The sequence below is a fragment of the Leptodactylus fuscus genome, chromosome 1 (assembly GCF_031893055.1).
Source record: "Leptodactylus fuscus isolate aLepFus1 chromosome 1, aLepFus1.hap2, whole genome shotgun sequence".
In the NCBI taxonomy this organism is placed as follows: Eukaryota; Metazoa; Chordata; class Amphibia; order Anura; family Leptodactylidae; genus Leptodactylus; species Leptodactylus fuscus.
The window spans coordinates 193,674,233-193,693,659 of NC_134265.1; the positions used below are offsets into that span (position 1 = coordinate 193,674,233).

Here is a 19,427-nt window from a genome sequence, read left to right on the forward strand (position 1 = left end):
AACTTTAAGAGTTTTAATAACAATACGGACCGAAGCAAAGACTGGTTTGCAGTTGCTGTTTAATGATGGATTTTGTTAAAGACAGGTCCAGGTTAAACAGAGTTCCACACTATCAATAGGTTTATTGTGCTATGCACAGTATGTGTATGCTTTGTATCTTACATTTACTTAGTCTTGGACAAGTTGCACCATCACTTTCGTCTACTCTTTAGAAAATAAAAGCCAGTTTTAATAAATACCAGGTTAGGGAGCGTTCACTCTACCGTCAGTGTCCGACAGGTAGTGTCCGCTCAAAATCTGGCACGGACATTAGCAGCGGACACTAGCTAGTGTCTGTGACACTTGTCATTCACTTAAATGGCGATCGGGTGCGTTCTATTGCACTCCGTGCCTGTCCTTCACTGCCTGCTTGTAAAGATGTCCGACTTTTCAAGCGGACAGAAAAAACCTACATGTCGGGTTTTTCTGTCCACTTGAAAAGTCGGACATCTTTACAAGCGGACAGTGAGGGAAGGGCACGGAGTGCAATAGAACGCACCCGATCGCCATTTAAGTGAATGACAAGTGTCACAGACACTAGCTAGTGTCCGCTGCTAATGTCCATGCCAGATTTTGAGCGGACACTAGGAGCAGACACTACCTGTCCGACACCGACGGTAGTGTGAACGCCCCCTTAAAGAAGATATTTAAAAGGAACATAAAAGATTTGCCAATCTACCTCATGTATTTACAACAGCACAGCGTTTGCCCAGAATGACTCACCGAACTGCACCCTTGTTTTCCAAGAGCAGGCTTAAAAACAGGAGGAGAAGTATTGTTTGATCTGATAACAACTGAGACCCAGTGTTTTAAGGTCTTGTCAGTTAACTGCTAAGGTGCTATACTTTTGCTTCACTAGTCATTGAAGCAAACATTTAGCCACAGAGGCAATGGTGACAGGGCCTCTAACGTGCCAGGACCAGTATTGGTCTGTAACACTAAGCATTAGATGCTTGCTTTCATGGTTTACTTACACCTAGAAAATCACGTAAACCACAATAGATTCATCTCCACAGGTCAGTTTTACCAATGCTATCTTTACATTCACTAACCATTTATTCTGATGCAACAATTGTGCTGTTTTTTTAATGTGCAAAATGTCTTAAGTGTGTTGTAAACTGTGCAAAAACCAATGTGTTGAAACTCTTAGCTATCAGATATGTTTTGTCAGATCTATGGGTTAAAGTAACTTCATTACTATTTGTGCTCCTTCATGCTTACCAGAGGAGAATACCCTAAATATGGCCAACAGAGCATTACTTAAAACTATTCATTCTAAATCTGAGCTCAAATAGAAATGGGTAGGTATACTCACAACTACTTTACACTCCAATTTGTACAATTCTAAAATCCAAGAATGAGCCACTATTTGGCATCAGGTCTTTTTATACATTTGATTTGCTTTTAAAAAAAAAAAAAAAAATTGTTGACATGAAAAAATAAGTTATCCCACTCCTTAAAAGGTCAAAGAATTGCATGCAGCAGCCTTCAGATACTTCTGAAGATGTGGGAAGAACTGAACGATTCAATAGATGATCAAGATGTGATTTAGTCCGCATACCCTGCACCGTCTGCAGTCCAACAGTTAATATGGAAACATGGTGAACCAGGTAGTCAAACTGAATTGACCATGGGCCCATAGAAGAGTTTTTCGTTGTAGCTCCTCTGCTTCCAATGAACAAGCAACACATCATATTCTAAACCAGCCAATGATTGGTGGGTGGACAAAACTGAAGAGTACACAACATGCCTTGTTGCGTTCAGAATATGAGCAATGTGAAGCGGGATGGAGGAGGAAGAAGGAATGTTCATCGGGAAAGATGCTTCAGACATCATATCTGTTATGTGTGTTGGGGTGACTCTGTCGACTGTACTGAAAGTGATCAGTCAGAACACTGGTCCGACCATACTGATAGTCCCTTGCAGGAGTAAAGGAGGGCATGCCATTCTGGAGCTTTTCTGGAAGTTCACGATGGTGGTCCAACCCCTGAATTTCTGAACTTGCAAGAGGAAGTAACTGCTTCTTTGCCTCCTGGTTAGCATCATACTTGGCCTGAAATAATCATACAAAGTCAATGTACAAATCAAGATCGACATGTATGATCAAAACTATAGAGCAGCTAATAGTAAAATCTTGTACTGCAGCTCAGGCCTTTAACTTAAGAACAAATATCAGGTACAATCACTATCAAAAGTATAGAGATGTCCCAGGTAAACAATGGCATTTGGTGGAACATTGTGACCCCTTCAGTTAGCTGATGGCCCATCATAAGGACAGGACATCTGTTTTGTAGTCCCAAAAACTCATTTCATATTAAGTAAGAATGACACCAAACACAAGAAAATACGTCCTCCAAACCACAGCACATATTTACAATACAACTATCTTCAGATCCATGGTCTTAAAATGTTCTGCACTCACCTTGTTATAAAGAAATACTCCAAGAATTGCAGTTAACATTCCAACAACATTGGTTATAGTCACAGGGTTACGAAGCATTATGAGAGACACTGTGATCACCATGATCCTTTTGGTGGCATTTGCCACAGAATAACTGAGTGGACTGATAAGGTTCAGAATGCTGAATGCAATGAGATTCTGAGCAAAGTTGCATGTTCCACTGATCACGAGGAGGAGGAGCGTCCATGACCACTGAGAAACAGAAGTCTGAAGGAGAAACAGAAAAGTACAAAAATGGAACAATGGTAAAATCTAAATAGGATTTCCTTTACCAAGGTGTTCATTTAAGGGAACCTTCAAGTCCAGCAATCAGTTGTGTGTGAATGTGCTGACATAGTGAGTACCAAGCGCAACTATTGCAAACCACTTGTAAGGACAAGCTGTTTCTCCTGTCTAGAAATTGTCATGTGTGTAGTAGAGCATGAGGAGGGCTTGGTAGTAAGTTCAAAGGTCTGTAAAGTGGGTACAATCCACAATAGCAGGCAAATAATTCCTAGTTCCCACCTCATTTGGCCCTATGCAGGGCTTTTCCTGCTGGGGGAGGGGGTTATATGTTTAATGCCTGAAAACAGAATTCAGAAGTTTCCATAACTTCAAAAGGAACCTGTTACCAAGAAAATGCTGTGTAACCTGCAGGCAGCATATTGTAGACTAGGAGCAGCGCCGCACCTCCCATGAGGCGACCTGAAGCGAGCTCTTCAGGCGGCGCTATGTCAGGGCCCCAGGGAGGGCGGCATTTTTGATTACCTAAGCCAGTCCAGGACAAGCTGTCCTGGACTGGCTTAGCACCGAGCGGTGGATTGGGAAGGCCGCTGAAGCAGCGCTGCTCCAGCAGCCTCCCCTCACGCTCAGGCAGAGAGCAAGTCCTCTCCGTGCCTGCTCTCTGCCTGTGAACGCCGCTAAACCCCGCCCCCTTTTGTCGCCCTGCCCCTTCGCGCTCTGCCACGCCCCCTCCTCCCGGATTGGGGGGGGGGGCTTTCTGTAGTTCGCCTCGGGCGGCGAAAGGGGAAGGTTCACTCCTGACTAGGAGGAGCCGAGTATATTGATGTATAGTTTTATGGGAAAAGCTTCAGTATAACTTGTCATTTATCCATGTTTTTCTCTGTTCTTTCTATGCTCAGAAACACCCCATGGACTCAATTATTCTTTCTAACAGTCATTAGTGACTGCATATGGAGATAGCTGGTAACTGTGAGAAAGAATAATGTAGTCCTGTATTCCTTATATAACAATCGGTGGAATGATCAGCAAATAAATCAACTCACCAGATCACTCTCCACTAAAAAGGATGACAGGTCTAACAGCACCCAAGTGGGGATCATGAAAAAGACAGCATGACAGCCTAGGAGGTTGAGTAAGCGCAAATGATGAATGCGGGAGTCTCGGAGCACCTACAGAATGAAAGAGGACATCTTATATAACAGTAAAGACATATTGATGTACTATGCTGTGCATTAAACAATGGAGCAAAGACAGCATTACTAAAAGCAGTCAGCTTGATTCAAGTCTTTTAATATCAGTATACGATGTCAGAGCTAAATTACTGTATTCTACCCTCACCTCTTTTTCATCTATTAAAGTATACACAATCCGCATGTGCACTTTACAATGCAATGTCTGACTGACCATAGTCCACTGGTCAATATACTACTGAAGTACATGCACACATTGGCTCTCTAGTTAATATGTGATGCCATGTGCATACTTCTAAGAGGGTTGAGAAAGTCATCAAAACTGCCTCGCCATCTTTGGGTGTGTTCACATGGTGCAAAATGAAGAAGAATTCTCTTCATTTTCTTCTACCGGCATTTACGCCGCAGTCTAGCCGTGAAGGGATGCCGATGCAGTGCATCAGCACTCTGTTGTGGCACCCTGATCCTGATTAGGCTGTTTGAATGGGCTTAATCAGGAGGGAGTCTCGAGAAGCAGACCCCACGTGTGATATACATGTCCTGTTGCGATCTCTGCCACCCGTTGAAAACAATGGGAGGCGGATTCCGCGACAAAATCCACAGCAAATTCCTTCATGTGAACAGACCCTTGCTCTTTTTTTGCTGGCTTCAGCTTAGTAAACTAAAGATATAGGTAACTTGAGCCAACTGCTAGCAATGTGCTCCCCACAGTATCAATGAAGGATTGTGGTTGGTGGATAATTAATCCCCACAAATCAGACTGTCTTAAACAGATCAGTCATCTAATCAGCCCCAAATATGACTGGCACGCTGTGCCAACAGAGATGAGGAAAAGCCTCTTGGCAGCACTAAAGCCATCTGTAATAAACTCTTTAGTTTCTTACAGGCTGTTAGCGCGTGAGGGTAAGAGTAAGAACCCCAATGCTATAGAAGGGGAACCACACCTCTCCTACAGCTAGGAATTGTGACAGTAAATAGCCTAGCTGGAGCCTATTGATTAAGGAATATAGGACTAGAAATAGACTTTAGAGAATAGAAAATGTATTTCAAAGCTTTATTTTATTTAACACATTTCAATTTGATTTCCCCTTGTTTGCTTGTATTTTCCTGTTCTGTGAAGACCTCAGTGGTTTGTTAGAGAACACTAGTGAACAAACAGCATTATGAAGACCAAGGAACTCACCAGACAAGTCAATTTAAAGCTGGATTACATTGTAAAAACCTATCCCAAGCTTTGAGCAAGGAGCACTGATCAATCCATCAACCAAAAATGGAAAAAGTATTCTACAACTGCAAAACCTACAAAGACATGACCGTCCACCTAAACTGACAGACCAAGCAATCACAGCACTGGTCAGAGAAGCAGCCAAGAGGTCCATGGTAACACTGGAGGAGCTGTAGAAATTCACAGCTCAGGTGGGAGAATCTGTCCACAGGACAAATATAAGTCGCCACAAATCTGGTGTTTATGGAAGAGTAGCAAGAGAACTATTGATGAAAGACAGACATATGAAGTGCTGTTTGAAGTATGCCACAAGCCATATAGGGGACACAACAACATGTGGAAGGTGGTGTTCTGGTCAAATGACACCAAAGTTGAACTTTTTGGCCTAAATGCAAAGCGTTGTGTGGTGGAAAAGTAACACTGCTCATCACCCTGAACACACCATCCTCACTGTGACACATGATGGTCACAGTATCATGCTGTGGGGGAGGCTTTTCTTCAGCAGTAACAGGGAAGCTGGTCAGAGTTGATGGAAAGATGGATAGAGCTAGACACAATATTAAAATTGGTACTATTCCGTTATCGGGCCAGCAGCAGCGCAGTTCAGCAGCGGGAATTACAATGACATCCGAGGACTGCTGGCCCGATGCTTGTGCCCGGTAACCAGTACATCGATGACCCCCCTCCCCCATCCTTCTCCTCCTGCCAGTGCTGCCCCCCAGCTCTCCTTACATCTTCCCCGTACCCTCTCCCCGCCACACGACTAGGCCTCACCTCAGCGCTAGTACCGAGACCGAAAGGAAAGACACCGGGGCTCAATCCAGGCCCTGACAAGAAACACGCCGACTATAGGAACGGTGAGCTACGGCGAGCCAGAGGGACAAACTTTCTGCAGCGTCCGGCGGCTATCTAGTAGCATTCATTGCTCAAGATTTACGGTGAGGCCTATTACAGGGAGAGGGTACGGGGCAGATGTAAGAAGAGCTGGGGGGCAGCACTGGAAGGAAGAGGAGGATGAGGGCATCGATCGATGTACTGCCTACTACACACAAGCACGGCCTCTATCATCGGGCCAGCATCGGCTTAGTCATGTGGCGGGGAGAGGGTACGGGGTAGATGTAAGGAGAGCTGGGGGGCAGCACTGGAAGGAGGAGGAGATGGAGGGGGGGTCATTGATGTACTGGCTACTGGGCACAAGCATCGGGCCAGCAGTCCTCGGATGTCATTGTAATTCCCGCTGCTGAACTGAACTGCTGTCCCGAAAGCTGGTGCTGAAATGCGCTGCTGCTGGCCCGATAACGGAATAGTACCTTAAAATTTAACTTTTATTCCATTTGCACAAAAAAAAAAAAAAAAAAAAAAAATTAAAAAGTCATTAAAAATTCAGCCCATGATATGCAGAAAAAGATTTAGCTTACGCGTTTCTGGGACTTAATCCTCTTAGTCATAACAAATGTTCCTGTTTCTTTGTAGAAGACTGCATGCAAAGTGTATAGAAATGTATTTGGGATATGTAAAGTGGAAATTGGTAACACTAACCTTCTTGGAGAAGATATTCTGCAGAGAAAAGCAGAGAGTTGCAGCCAATGCACTGATCAGACCCCACATGTCAAAGGAGATCTCAGTGACTGTGGCCAGGAGGACACCTCCTATGATTGGAATGAGAGAAACGTACACCTAAAGGGGGAAAGAAAATAAATAAAAAAATTAAAGAAATAATACATAAATAAATAAATGCATATATATAGTCTATGAAGTACTGACGTTAGATGTATTTAGACTTTGCCTCCTGTACTATGGGGCCTGACTTTGCTATAGTCAGCCAGCCCCCAAAGCGGTCTCTTAATAAGTTTTTAACAGCAGCACATGTTACTATACCGTTCAACTGTATGCTAACAACCAGTATGCCAGTTGAATGCGTATGTGTATGAGCATGTGCAAGGTATTGCTGCAATTAAAAACTGCATACAGCTCAAAGACAAAGCACCATGTAAACCCTGCCTTCAGATACAAACGTCTAAATACACCCCAACTATTCTGCTGACATACATGACAACATTGATTTATGTAGTCCTTATTAACACTCACCTTAGTTGTTTGCTTTTCCTTCATTATAATCCTTGAAAGAAGTACCACCCATATTGGCATAGTCGCCTTTACTAAAATGCAAAGAGAAGAACATTGAGGAAAGGCTGGGTGATATTGCCTGAAATAATAATTTAAAAAGTTAAAGGGGTTTTCTGAGGTTAAAATATCAAGGACCTATTCAAAGAATAAGTTATCAAGATAAGATTGGTGGGAGTCTGACAACAGTCACATTCAGCGATCTGCAGTTCTGAGCAGCTGCAACACATAATGGAGCAGAAAACGGATGCCATTGGGATCGTTGGGTAGTGGCCAAACCAGGTTACTGCAGATCAGCTCCCATTTACTTGAATGGAAGCCTAGCTGCAATAACCTGAGAACAATGATATCTGCATCCTGCTCCATTCTCTGTTTTTCAGCTGCTCAGAGCAGGTGATCAGTGGGGTTGTTTGTCATATTCCCATCGACCTGATAATTGATAACATATTCTTAGTACTGTATGTGTCAACAGTATTTTTTTTTGCCTTGAAACCGCTTTAATTTGAGTATACCACCTCCCCAACCACATTCAACTTCTACTGCATAATATACACAATAATATGTATATATAGCCACACACTAAGTTTAAGAGACATCTGAAAACCACTATATGGACAAAAGTATGTGACACCTACTTTTACAGAATCACATTGTAAAGCCATAAGCAATGGTTTGAAGTTCCTCTCCACACTTTTTTCAGCTAAAACACTCTCCATTCTTATGGGAAGATTTTCTGCAAGATTTTGGAGAGAGTTGGTGGGAATTTTTTCCCATTCATCCAGAAGAGCAATTTTTAGACCTGGCATTGATGTCCAAAAGGGCCTGACTCACACTCTCGATTCTAGTTCATCCTATAGGTGTTTATTCGGGTTGACGTTAGAGCTCTGTGCGGACTAGTCAAATACACTAAACCATATCTTTATAGACTGTGCTCTGGGGCACAGTTGTGCTGAAACAAAGAGGCTTTGCCCAAACTGTCCCCATGAAGTTGGAAGCTTACAATTGTTCAATATGTCTTGGTATATTGGAATTAGGAGGCATAGGCCAACTGCTGAAACACAACCCCATAGTATTATCCCTCCTCCATAGCACAATGCATTCAGGCAGGTAACATTTTCGTGGCAAGCGCCAAAACCCGGCCATCAGCAGAGAGAGAAAGAATTCAATATTCTACAGAACACATTTCCAAAGATTCACAGCCCAGTAACAGTGTGCTTTATAATACTCCACACTACTGGCATTGTATTTGGTGATGTAAGGCTTGTACGCAAGTGCTCGATCACGACATTCTATGCCTTGAAGCTCCCACGATACACGTCTCATGTGTCCCATGGCTCATGTTAATGCTACTGTAGGTTTGGCACTCTGCAGTTAGGGAGCCAGCAGAGTGTTACTGGCTTTTAAGCACTATGTATCTCAGCAGTGATCTGTAACTTTGTGGCCGCCAAAGTTTCTACTTTTTAATAATATGACTCAAAGTTGGTAGAATATCTAAGAGGGAAGAAATGTCTCAAACTTATTTGTTGCAATAATGGCATTCCAATTGCAGTATCCCATAGACAAAACATACTGCATAGTTGGGGACTGAATGGCAATGGGACAGAATGAAGCACCTGGATTCAATGATTAAGGGTGCCCCAATAACACCGCCCTAACAATGTATGTTGGTGTATTACAATACGTACATTATATATCACCTACAATGTCAAGTGTTGAGAAACTAAACATCTCCAGTAACCATATGTTGACCTGTATGGAGGTTAAAGCCTCTATTAACCCGAGTATAGTTCCACATCTCCAGGCGATGCTGAGGCTCTACTAGCTTTTTAACTTTTTTGTTTATAGAGCCCTGAGATCTACCTTAGGGGAAGGCAATGACCCGCAGAAGGCTCCAGCACATAAATAACAGGAGTGACCGATTTAATTAGAGCAAAGCATTAACAGGTTAATAAGTGAGGTACACAAACCTATGGGTGCAGAGGGGCCCAACACACACTGTTAGCTGCTGTATATCACCAACACTGCACCCTGCTCTCCAGGGATGTATGCAGATGGCAGCAGGGCAGGATGTCTGGTTTCTTGGGTTCCTGCTGTATGTCATTGCCAAAATGTTTATCAATATATTAGCCCAAGGCAGACTTGTTTCGGAAATTTTTTTAATCGTCCAATTGAATGGGATTTTCCCCATGCGGACTCCCGGAACGGATTACCGAACGCAGATGTGAACCGAACCTAAGAACTCTCATCCAGGTGAAGGGCACTCTTATAATGGGAAGACAATCAATACCACTAGGGGTTTAAGGGTATCTTCACACGGTGGAAAATGAAGAGGAGTTTCTTTTCATTTTCTGCCACTGGTATTTTTGCCCGCACTCTAGCTGCGATGGCATACTGATGAAGGGCATCGGCATTCCGTTGCAGCTTTCTACTGCTGATCAGACACAGATGAATAGGCCTAATGAGCAGGTATTCTTGAGATGTGGAGTCCGACAATCCTCCACAGAATCCACAATTCCGCAATGTGCAAATAGTTTATTACAGGCACATTTTGACACGGAATCCACCTCAAAATTCGCCTGCAAAAACGCCTCCCATTCATTTCAATGGGAGTCACTCACAGATTTTTCGACATGTCGAAATATGCGACATGCCCTATCTTCACATGAATTCCGCACCCGAGTCAGCCACACTCTTCTGCTTAGGTCCTTTCATTCGGGCCTTGTTAATGCAGATCCATTTCTATCCATATTTTTTTTTTTTTGCCATGAGGCCCATGACCCAAACAGAGCTCCAGTGGCCCCTCTGCCACAAACAATTTTCCTCTATACTAAATGGTATAAGGCAGATACAGACCCCATTACAGATTTAGCATTGGGGCCTAAGAAGTTTAAGGTATTCCTTTAGTGTGAACTGTGTTAAAAGCTCAGTATTGTTAAAATCTTGATTCCTGGGTGTGACCCGTGGGAACATGTCCTGGTTTCTGGTAACCAGTGGTTTACATTGTGTAGAAACCTTCATCCTGGAACAGTAATGTAGACATCCTATAAACAACTGCTCTGGTTCTGCAGATAATGTTGTTGTTGAGTCAATAAAGCCATGCCTCAGATTACTCTTACAACCTATTCTATAGCCTTGATGTGTTGTTACACAGTCCCATTCAATTTATAGGAGTAACATAATAGTTTTATCACACACCCTTGTTAAAGGGGCTCTATCAGCAAAATCATGCTGATAGAGCCCCAGATATGCGTGAATAGCCTTTAAAAAGGCTATTCAGGCACCGTAAATGTTATATTAAACTACCCCCCCCCCTTTAAAATAAAACCCTAAAAAAGAATGTTATCTACTTACCCATCGTGCACGGTGGGTGGGCATTCAAGGTGCACCGTCTTCTTCAGCCACGCCTCCTCTTCCTGTGATGTCTTCGGGTCCTGTCCTACTCGCGAACGGACATTGATAAAACAAAATGGCGTGGGCGCACGCGCAGTAGCCGTAGTAGAAGCCGCATGCTACTGCGCATGCGCCCACGCCATTTTTTATCAATGTCAGTTCGCGAGTAGGACGGGACCCAAGGACATAGCAGGAAGAGGAGGCGTGGCTGAAGAAGATGGCGGACCCTGAATGCCCGCCCACCGTGCACTATGGGTAAGTTTATCACATTCTGTTTTAGAGTTATTTTTTAAAACGGGGGGGGGGGGGGGGGGGGGGTAGTTTAATATAACTTTTACGTTTTTTTTTAAAGGCTATTCACGCATATGTGGGGCTCTATCAGCATGATTTTGGTGATAGAGCCCCTTTAAGGAGCATTTACACTGCATTTTCAGAGCCTTGTCTGACACTACCCCATACATAGCTTAGGCTGGTCTTACACGACCGTAATGTAAGTCCGCAATTGAGGGTTTTCAATTGCGGACACATTATACTCAATGCGGCCTCTTACACCACCGGATATTTTATCCGTGGCGTGGCCGGGCTGCAACCGTGGTCCGCAATTTATAGAACATGTCCGTAATGGCCGTGAATTACGGCACTGCACGGACTCGCCCATAGAACTCTATGGCCGAGTGCGGCAGGACACGGACATCTGCGGAGTGTATGTTGCCGATCAGCAACTAGTGTTACTGATCAGCAACATGCGGACCGTAGAATCATTATGGTCGTGTAAGACAAGCCTTACAGTGACATCCTTCACTTCTGTCTCTCAAAAAATCCCATATATTAATCTCAGTATACCATTTAATTTTTTTCTTCATTAGATGCCTCTGTATAAGAAATCACTTATATTCCTACTATATCTACTTAACTAGTTATATACTACAGGGTGTCCCACTCAGGAATACAACTTTAAAAATGTAAATTACTCTGCAAGGCGTGCATGTATCATCATGCAACAAGGTTCAAAATGTTCCCTAAATGCAATACTGCCAGACACTTGGGTCACTGATGAAGTGTGGTTTCATCTCTCTGGTTCCGTAAACTCACAAAACACCCAGAAAATCAAAAATCTGAAAGTTTAGTTATGCTTTAAATACATGCAAGCAATTACTTCTGCCCCCTGGTTTTAGGGCGTTTTCTTGACACACAAACACATTAGGAAGTCTGCCTGTGTGTGAAGCCAGAGTTTCTTAAGACTTTTCCTTTGCAACTAAGCAAACCGCTTCAAGACTGTCATCAGTTTATACAGGTATGTCAACTAAACCAATATTAATTTTCCATTAAATGCCTTGTGGGAAATTTTCCAGTAGCTTCCAGGTGCACATGAAAGCTAACAAAGCTCTCGCCTTTTTTTCCAGGTGGATTTCTTTCATGTATATGTGCATGGATAGTGCCTTAGGGTATGTTCACAGTTTTTGCAGTTGAATTTTTTGAGGCACAATCCACTTTCTAAAACGCCTCTCAACTCTCCCATTCAATTCATTGGGAGTCAGGCGGATTTATTCCTCTAGAGCAGGGGTAGGCAACCTTTTTTGTTTGGCGTGCAAATTTAAATAAAATTTAAAAAAAAAAAAAATCAAAGATAAGGTCCTTGGAGTGCCGTGCAATAAACGTAAGGCTGACGGCCCCTATACTAAAGTCTTATACCACAAACCATAACACAGAAGTGCTGCCACCAGATGCTTTAGGATGCATGCGTTTACTGCTATTTCTTGGAAATGGAAAACTGGAACTTTTACTTCCAAGTAAAACTGTGTTCACGTGGTGTATTTTTGCATAAAAAAAAAAAAAAACGCCTGTGTTTTTGTGCAAAAACACATCGTTATTAGAGATGAGCGAACACTGTTCGGATCAGCACGCTCCCATAGAAATGAATGGAAGCACCTGGCACGTACACTTTGCCGGCGGCCGGTCACCGTGCCAGGTGCTTCCATTCATTTCTATGGGAGCGTGCTGTTCGGAACGGCTGATCCAAACAGTGTTCGCTCATCTCTAATCGTTATAAAGAATAAAGTCCCATGGCAGCCCCTGTACACGGCAGTATGTCCCATAGTGACTCCTGCACACAGCACAGTATTATGTCCCATCGCGGTCCCTGAGCACTGTATTATATTCCAGCTTTTATAACATTCCAATTTTTGCCACTCATTAGATAATGTTTTACTGTGGGGTCTCTCCAGACCTCAGAGTGGAATAAGCAGAGCCCCAGGGGAAGTGACAAAACATTAACCCCCCCCCCCCCCATTGTTACTCACCTTCCCTGCGCTCTGCAGAAGCTCTGTTCTCTTCAGCGCTTCTGCCTGAAGAGACCGCGGATAGGGTCTCAGGGGTTACGTCCGGTGTCATTATGCATTAAGACACCAATGTGACACATGCGACCCACTTCAGCAGTCACTGGCTTCCGGCAGAAGTGTCGAAGAGAACAGAGCCACTGCATAGCGCAGGGAAGGGGAGTTTTTTTTTGTTTTTTTTTTATGTTTCATCACCTCCCCTGGGGCTTCACTTATTATACTCTGGGGTCTGAGGAGACCCTACAGTATAATAATATCCAGTTTTGTTTCAGCTATGTTTGGTCCCATTGAAACAGCTGGGCAAGGAATCTGGCTGCCCGTGCCAGGGAAATGAGCCATGCATGGTGTTGCCGTGCCCCCTGCTCTAGCGGAAGAAAGAAGATTCAGGATCCATCATTCTGCCTTGCAATGCCCAGTGAAGTGAAAAGGAGGCAAACTAGCTTTTTTTTGGAGAGATTTTTGATCATATATATATATATATATATATATATATATATATATATATATTAAAAAAAACTTTTTATTCTCCCTTCCATTCATGTCAATGGGGTTTGCAAGTATTCTTGTGAAATTTGTTATTTATTGGAGGGTATATTATGAAATGAGCGGTTCACATATGGTGTGAAACATTTTTCGGCTTACTATGGAGTCTGTGTCGGACCAGAATGCATGCTTTCTCCTAATGATGCAATCACTTTGGCTTTTTTCTACCTAAAGGCAATCTGGTCTGACAAACGCTTCATAATGAGACGAAAAACATTTCACACCGTATGTGGATTGCTTATTCCATAACATCATCTTCAATAAATAACGAATTTCACAAGAATACTTGAGTGCCTGAAATACTTTCCTAAGTGCTTGGGGAGAATCCCTATCTGAGCACCTTGAAACCGATAGGAGTTCCGTGCATTTTTCTGCAATGGGGTTTGCAAGGCAGAATCAGCCTGACTATAGGCCATGACGCTTCTTTTTTTGTCTAGCTATGAGGTTTCTTTTGCGGCAGATTCTGCCTCAAAATCTGCCTTTAAAAAAGCACTGTATGGGTCTGCATTACAGCTCATGCAAACTATATCTGCTACAGTATTTTGGCAAAGAATACCTCTGCAATTTATCATGCAAACTGTAAAAGATACAGTTCAAGCCTGTATGGCTCTAATGGCACTATACACTGAATAAATACGAGATACACCTTGTCCGCCGGATAGGTCATCAGTATCTGATTTGTGGGGTCCAACAACAGAGCTTCCAAACCAGCTGCTAAGTGGAAGAGCAAACGGATGCAGCTCTGCTCCTATTGAAGCAGCGCTACAGTTCCCCAAAACCACCAATATACAACGGATTGGGCCCTGTTCCTATTCCTTGAATAAAAGTAGAGCTGCAGCTCCCCATTCACTACAGCAGCTTCAGGCACCCACTGGCTAAGGACTAGCTGATCTGCTTGGTGTCACAGACCAGATCCTGATGACCTATCCTGTGAATTCAGGAGGTACGTACTCCTGCCTGTGCAATTCAGTTGGACAAACACGTTAAGCATTTGTACCCAAACTGTATAGACGGAGAAGTGACTATAGCTTTTAGAGAACCAACACAGCACACATTGCTGTAAACAAGGAACTTGCCTCTCGAGCTGAATGACTTGAATGGTTATAGGATTTACTACATGTAAAGATTTTGCAGATCCATTGAATGTTCAGAATATGTTGTGTTGTTTTAATACACATAAGAAAACTGAGGCAAACTGACCATAGTGTTTTAAATGGCATCATCAGTCGTGATCTTTTATACCACAAAGTCATGTAGTGTATTTCTTGCCAGATGACTTTAAAAGCCATCAGTCCTGTTTTGAGAAATGCTGCATACTAACTGGCTTCAGCTTGGACCAAATGTCCTGAGTACGGGAAGGATGGGCCCCATGTGTGTCCACTGTACCGATCACATAGTTCCTTATTCATGGAGAGGGAATGGATTTCCTCACCAGATAGATGTGAACACATCTTAACAGCGGAGGAAAATGTCAAACATTGAAAGTACAAACCAATAAAGCTGACTGCAGACAGAACGGAAAAGAAGAATTGTAAAATATTTCAACTCCATGCCTATGGGCTACTTATGGTACCCATATACTACCCAATCCTGGCATCTATACAGACCCTGTGCACGTGGCTCATGTGTAAGACACAAAGCAGACAAACAATCAGAGCTGGCTATGACCACAGCTTATAGTCTAGACGGCAATCTGATTGATCAGCATTAGTAATAACACATTCCAAGGATACTTGCTACTTTAAAGGTATGTTCACACCATGCTTTATCTGCTGTGGACTTGTTGGCTGCATTGTCCATTGTGGCTGCAGGTTTTCCCTGAGGATGGCGTATCTGCAGCACCTACCTAAAAGAACGCCACAGGTACAGCAGCAGACAAGACCCATGTTACCATACCCTAAAAGGAACCTGTCATGAGAAATCAAATCCCCAAACGATGATCCCAATGTCCCTCCTTTCTGTCAGATTCACTCTCATTCAGAAGAGGACTGTATTCTGCTATCTATACAGAGAGTCAAGGAGGAGGAGCCAAAGTTCTCCTACATGATGCTGCAGTCCTTAGGGACCTGGTAGCACCTCACAGTAGCCAGGTGTCTTAGCTCCAGATCCAGTGACAGTCTGACACTCAGAAGCCCCTAACCTAGTATGAGTGCACACTGCACACAGCCATGCCAGCAGACGGACCACTCACCGGTGTGTGCATAAGACACGGGCACTTTCCAGATGCTGAAATGCGCAGACACTGAGGCGAAGTACTTCCCGAAGGCCAGCGGGATGATGTACCAGCGGTAATAGCGAGCGGGCAGCTGGGTGTGCGGGACCCCCCAGGCGCGGAGCATCGGGGGCAGGAAGCAGCAGATGGCCAGGATATGGAATAGGGACACAGTCACTGGGTATGGGAAGTTGTTCAGGATGATCTTGTTCACCACGTTGCCACCAGAGCTGACAGAGTACCAGAGAAGGCATAGCATGGCCACCCGGGCCCCCTCTCGTACATTACCGAGCGCCGCCGGTCCGCCACCCCCCGCTCCGGACACCACCGCCATGACCCCAATCCTCCTCCTCTTCCACTAGGGGGAAGCGTCACACCAGACCGGGACACACACACACGAGAGACGTGGAAGTGGAGACGTCAAGAGAATGGGTGGTGATAGAGCATTTTCACAATGACCTCACTTCCGCTAGGACAATGATTCAATCGTCATTTCCGCTATAGAGTGTGTGTCGGTCTGCTTTGCTGTTCCGTGTGGTTGGGGTTGTGTGTGACTGAAGATTGGCCGACCAAAGGCACTTTGGTCGGCAGATATTGGTTTCGGGTACAGAATGTGCTGCTGATTGTCCCGTTATCGCGAGAATTGGCCTGAATGGAGCAGCAGTTTGGAAATGTGCATCATGAAATGAATGGTGTGTGCCGCTGCATTCATACAGGGATGCCGAATAGCCTTATTCTCCTGATCGGGGGTGGCCCCAGCTGTCAGACTACCACTCAGCTCAATAGGTAAACTAGTGTTAATTTGTATGCACATTAGGTAAAAGTGCTTTGTGGGCCATGTCCTAGCTCAGGTGTAGGGAACGTACGGCTCTCCAGCTGTTGCAAAACTACAACTCCCAGTATGCATACTGGCTCTGCTGTTCTGGGAACTCCCATGGAAGTGAATGGAGCATGCTGGGAGTTGTAGTTTCACAGCAGCTGGAGAGCCAAAGGTTCCCTGACCAGGCATGCTAATATGCGCCCAGAGCACTTTTACCTAATTTGCATATGAATTTGGTGGCAGCTCTAGATTCCTGGGAAAGCACTGTTCCTTGCCTATGGATAAAATGGCAATTTATCTTAAAATTAGGCTCCATAGCTGGGTAACAGAAAGAAATCTATAGGATCATCTCAACAAGGTACTGTGATTGAGGGCAGAACTTGACAAAAGGTCAAAACTATTTATAAGATGAAAGGGAGAAAAACCTACAACCTTTGTAATAATGAGCCACTGACTCATTCAGACATGCCACTTGTCAGGGTATCCCCTCTCCTGCCTGGGAAATTTGGATGAATTAAGGGGCTCTATCATTGGGAAAAGTAATTTTTAGATAAGCACATCCTTGTATATCCTTTAGAAAGGCTATTTAACACCTACCTTTTGTATGTAGATTGCCTCAATAGTTTTCGAATAAGGGTGCATGCACACTACGTAACGCCGGGCGTGTATGAGAGCCGTACACGCCGGCATTACAGCAGACTGCCGAACACTTCCCATTCACTTCAATGGGAGCGCTCGTAACAGCGGCGTTTACGAGCGCTCCCATTGAAGTGAATGGGAAGTGCTCGGCAGCCCTGCTGTAACGCCGGCGTGTACGGCTCTCATACACGCCCGGCGTTACGTAGTGTGCATGCACCCTAATTCCGTTTTCATTCATATGCTAATTAGTTTCCACCGTGCACCGGAAGTGTGTCTGTGCACCGCCTGCTCTATGTGTATGTACATAAACATAGAGCAGACTGTACAGAGACACTTCCGGTGCAAGGTGGAAGCTAATTAGCATATGAATGAAAAAGGACTTATTCCACATCTACTGAGGCAATTTACATACAAAAGGTAGGTGTTAAATAGCCTTTCTAAAGGCGGCGGTCGGTTTACAAACTCATAAGTTTCATGTCACTTGCATGTCCAACTTTGTGTCTGTGCATTTGTGTGTGTTTCATGATGGAGAGGCTGCATACGGATATCAGCAGTTTGCTTTAAAAACCCATTGAAATAAATGGGTTTTTAAACTGACTGCTGGCAAGCTATTTTGGCAGACTCACAGCAGGCGGCCAAGTATGAATGCTTCTTTACTTCTGATCATCACATAATACACACATACAATCCACTGATAATACATACAAGTAGAGTTCTTTCATCACACTTCAATAAGCTTGTAGGTGGGCTTTGGCTGTTTGAAGTACAGGACACTATGAAGTATTTCAGCAGATATAGACATTACCTTTACCATGAAAGATTATTTATTATGATTATTAGAAAGCTAATATAAATGCAGATCAGCTAGTATGCACAGTAAATGTACATTGCATTACACAGATTTGGAGAGAAATAAACCTACATGCTGCCAGGATGGTGATCGGCTTGTATTAATCTCAGCATTTATCTCTGTTTACATATAGAGATAACAGGCACTGAGCAAGTTCACACTATGACCCCTCTATTAGCAAAATGCAATTAGCTGACCTGATTTCTCATGTCCTATGAGCAGGAGATAACAGCTCTGAGAGCAAGCCACATCCTGACAACTCAGTCCCCCTCCTCAGATGCTAGATAAGAACAGGCCAGGGACCCAGCGCTGCACCTCCCATGAGGCGACCTGAAGCGACTGCTTCAGGCGGCGCTATGCCAGGTCCCCAGGGAGGGCGGCATTTTTGCTAACCTAAGCCAGTCCAGGACAAGCTCCAGCAGCCTCCCCTCACGCTCAGGCAGAGAGCAGGTCCTCTCCGTGCCTGCGAATGCCGCTAAGCCCCGCCCCCTCCGCTTAGCTCCACCCCTGTAATCCACCACGCCCCTCCGCTCCGCTTTCTGTCATTCGCCTCGGGCGGCAAAAGGGGCAGGTTCACCCCTGCAGGGACCTAGGCAACTCTGTGTAAACAATAGAGAGGAATAATCTCACTTAAAGCAGCATTTCCAAAGCAATGTATTTATGAAAAATGTTGAATTTACACTGGCTTATGAAACACCAGTCTTAATACCCCATTATCTTTAGTATATCTATTACTATATATTTAGATATTTAGTATATATATATTTTTGTTTATTCATAGTTTATTGACAAAAAGCAAAACATACAGAGGCAACTCAGTGATTGTCAAACAGTGCTTAAAGAGGACCTTTCACCATTTTTCCCACAGGCAGTTCTATATACTGCCGGAAAGCTGACAGTGCGCTGAGTTCAGCGCACTGTCGGCTTTCCCGATCTGTGCCCGGTGTGAAGAGCTTACGGCCCGGTACCGTAGCTCTTCTATGGTCAGAAGGGCGTTCCTGACACTTAGCCAGAGACGTCCTTCTTCACAGCACAGCCAATCGCACTGTACTGTGAGAGCCGGGAGGAATGCCCCCTCCATCTGCTCGCAGTACTCGTCCATAGACGAGCATTATCAGGGAGGGAGGGGGGAGTTCCTCCCGGCTCTCACAGCACAGCGCGATAGGCTGTGCTGTGAAGAAGGACGTCTCTGGCTAAGTGTCAGAAACGCCCTTCTGACCATAGAAGAGCTACGGTACCAGACCGTAAGCTCTTCACACCGGGCACAGATCGGGAAAGCCGACAGTGTGCTGAATTCAGCGCACTGTCAGCTTTCCGGCAGTATATAGAACTGCCTGTGGGCAAAATGGTGAAAGGTCCTCTTTAACCTTACCGGC

The 19,427-nt window shown here is 44.3% G+C and overlaps 1 protein-coding gene across 1 annotated transcript; it reads right to left on the bottom strand.

Annotated features, from left to right (window-relative positions):
• Nucleotides 1-595: 595 nt before the first annotated feature.
• On the bottom strand, nucleotides 596-16,199 carry SLC35E1 (solute carrier family 35 member E1). Its single transcript, XM_075280821.1, has 6 exons — nucleotides 15,722-16,199; nucleotides 7,226-7,296; nucleotides 6,677-6,814; nucleotides 3,766-3,891; nucleotides 2,462-2,707; nucleotides 596-2,092 (listed from the first exon to the last, which is right to left on the bottom strand). Exons 1-6 carry the CDS (start codon nucleotides 16,074-16,076, stop codon nucleotides 1,865-1,867), a joined length of 1,164 nt encoding a protein of 387 aa, XP_075136922.1. The 5' UTR covers nucleotides 16,077-16,199; the 3' UTR covers nucleotides 596-1,864.
• Between the last annotated feature and the right edge of the window lie 3,228 nt (nucleotides 16,200-19,427).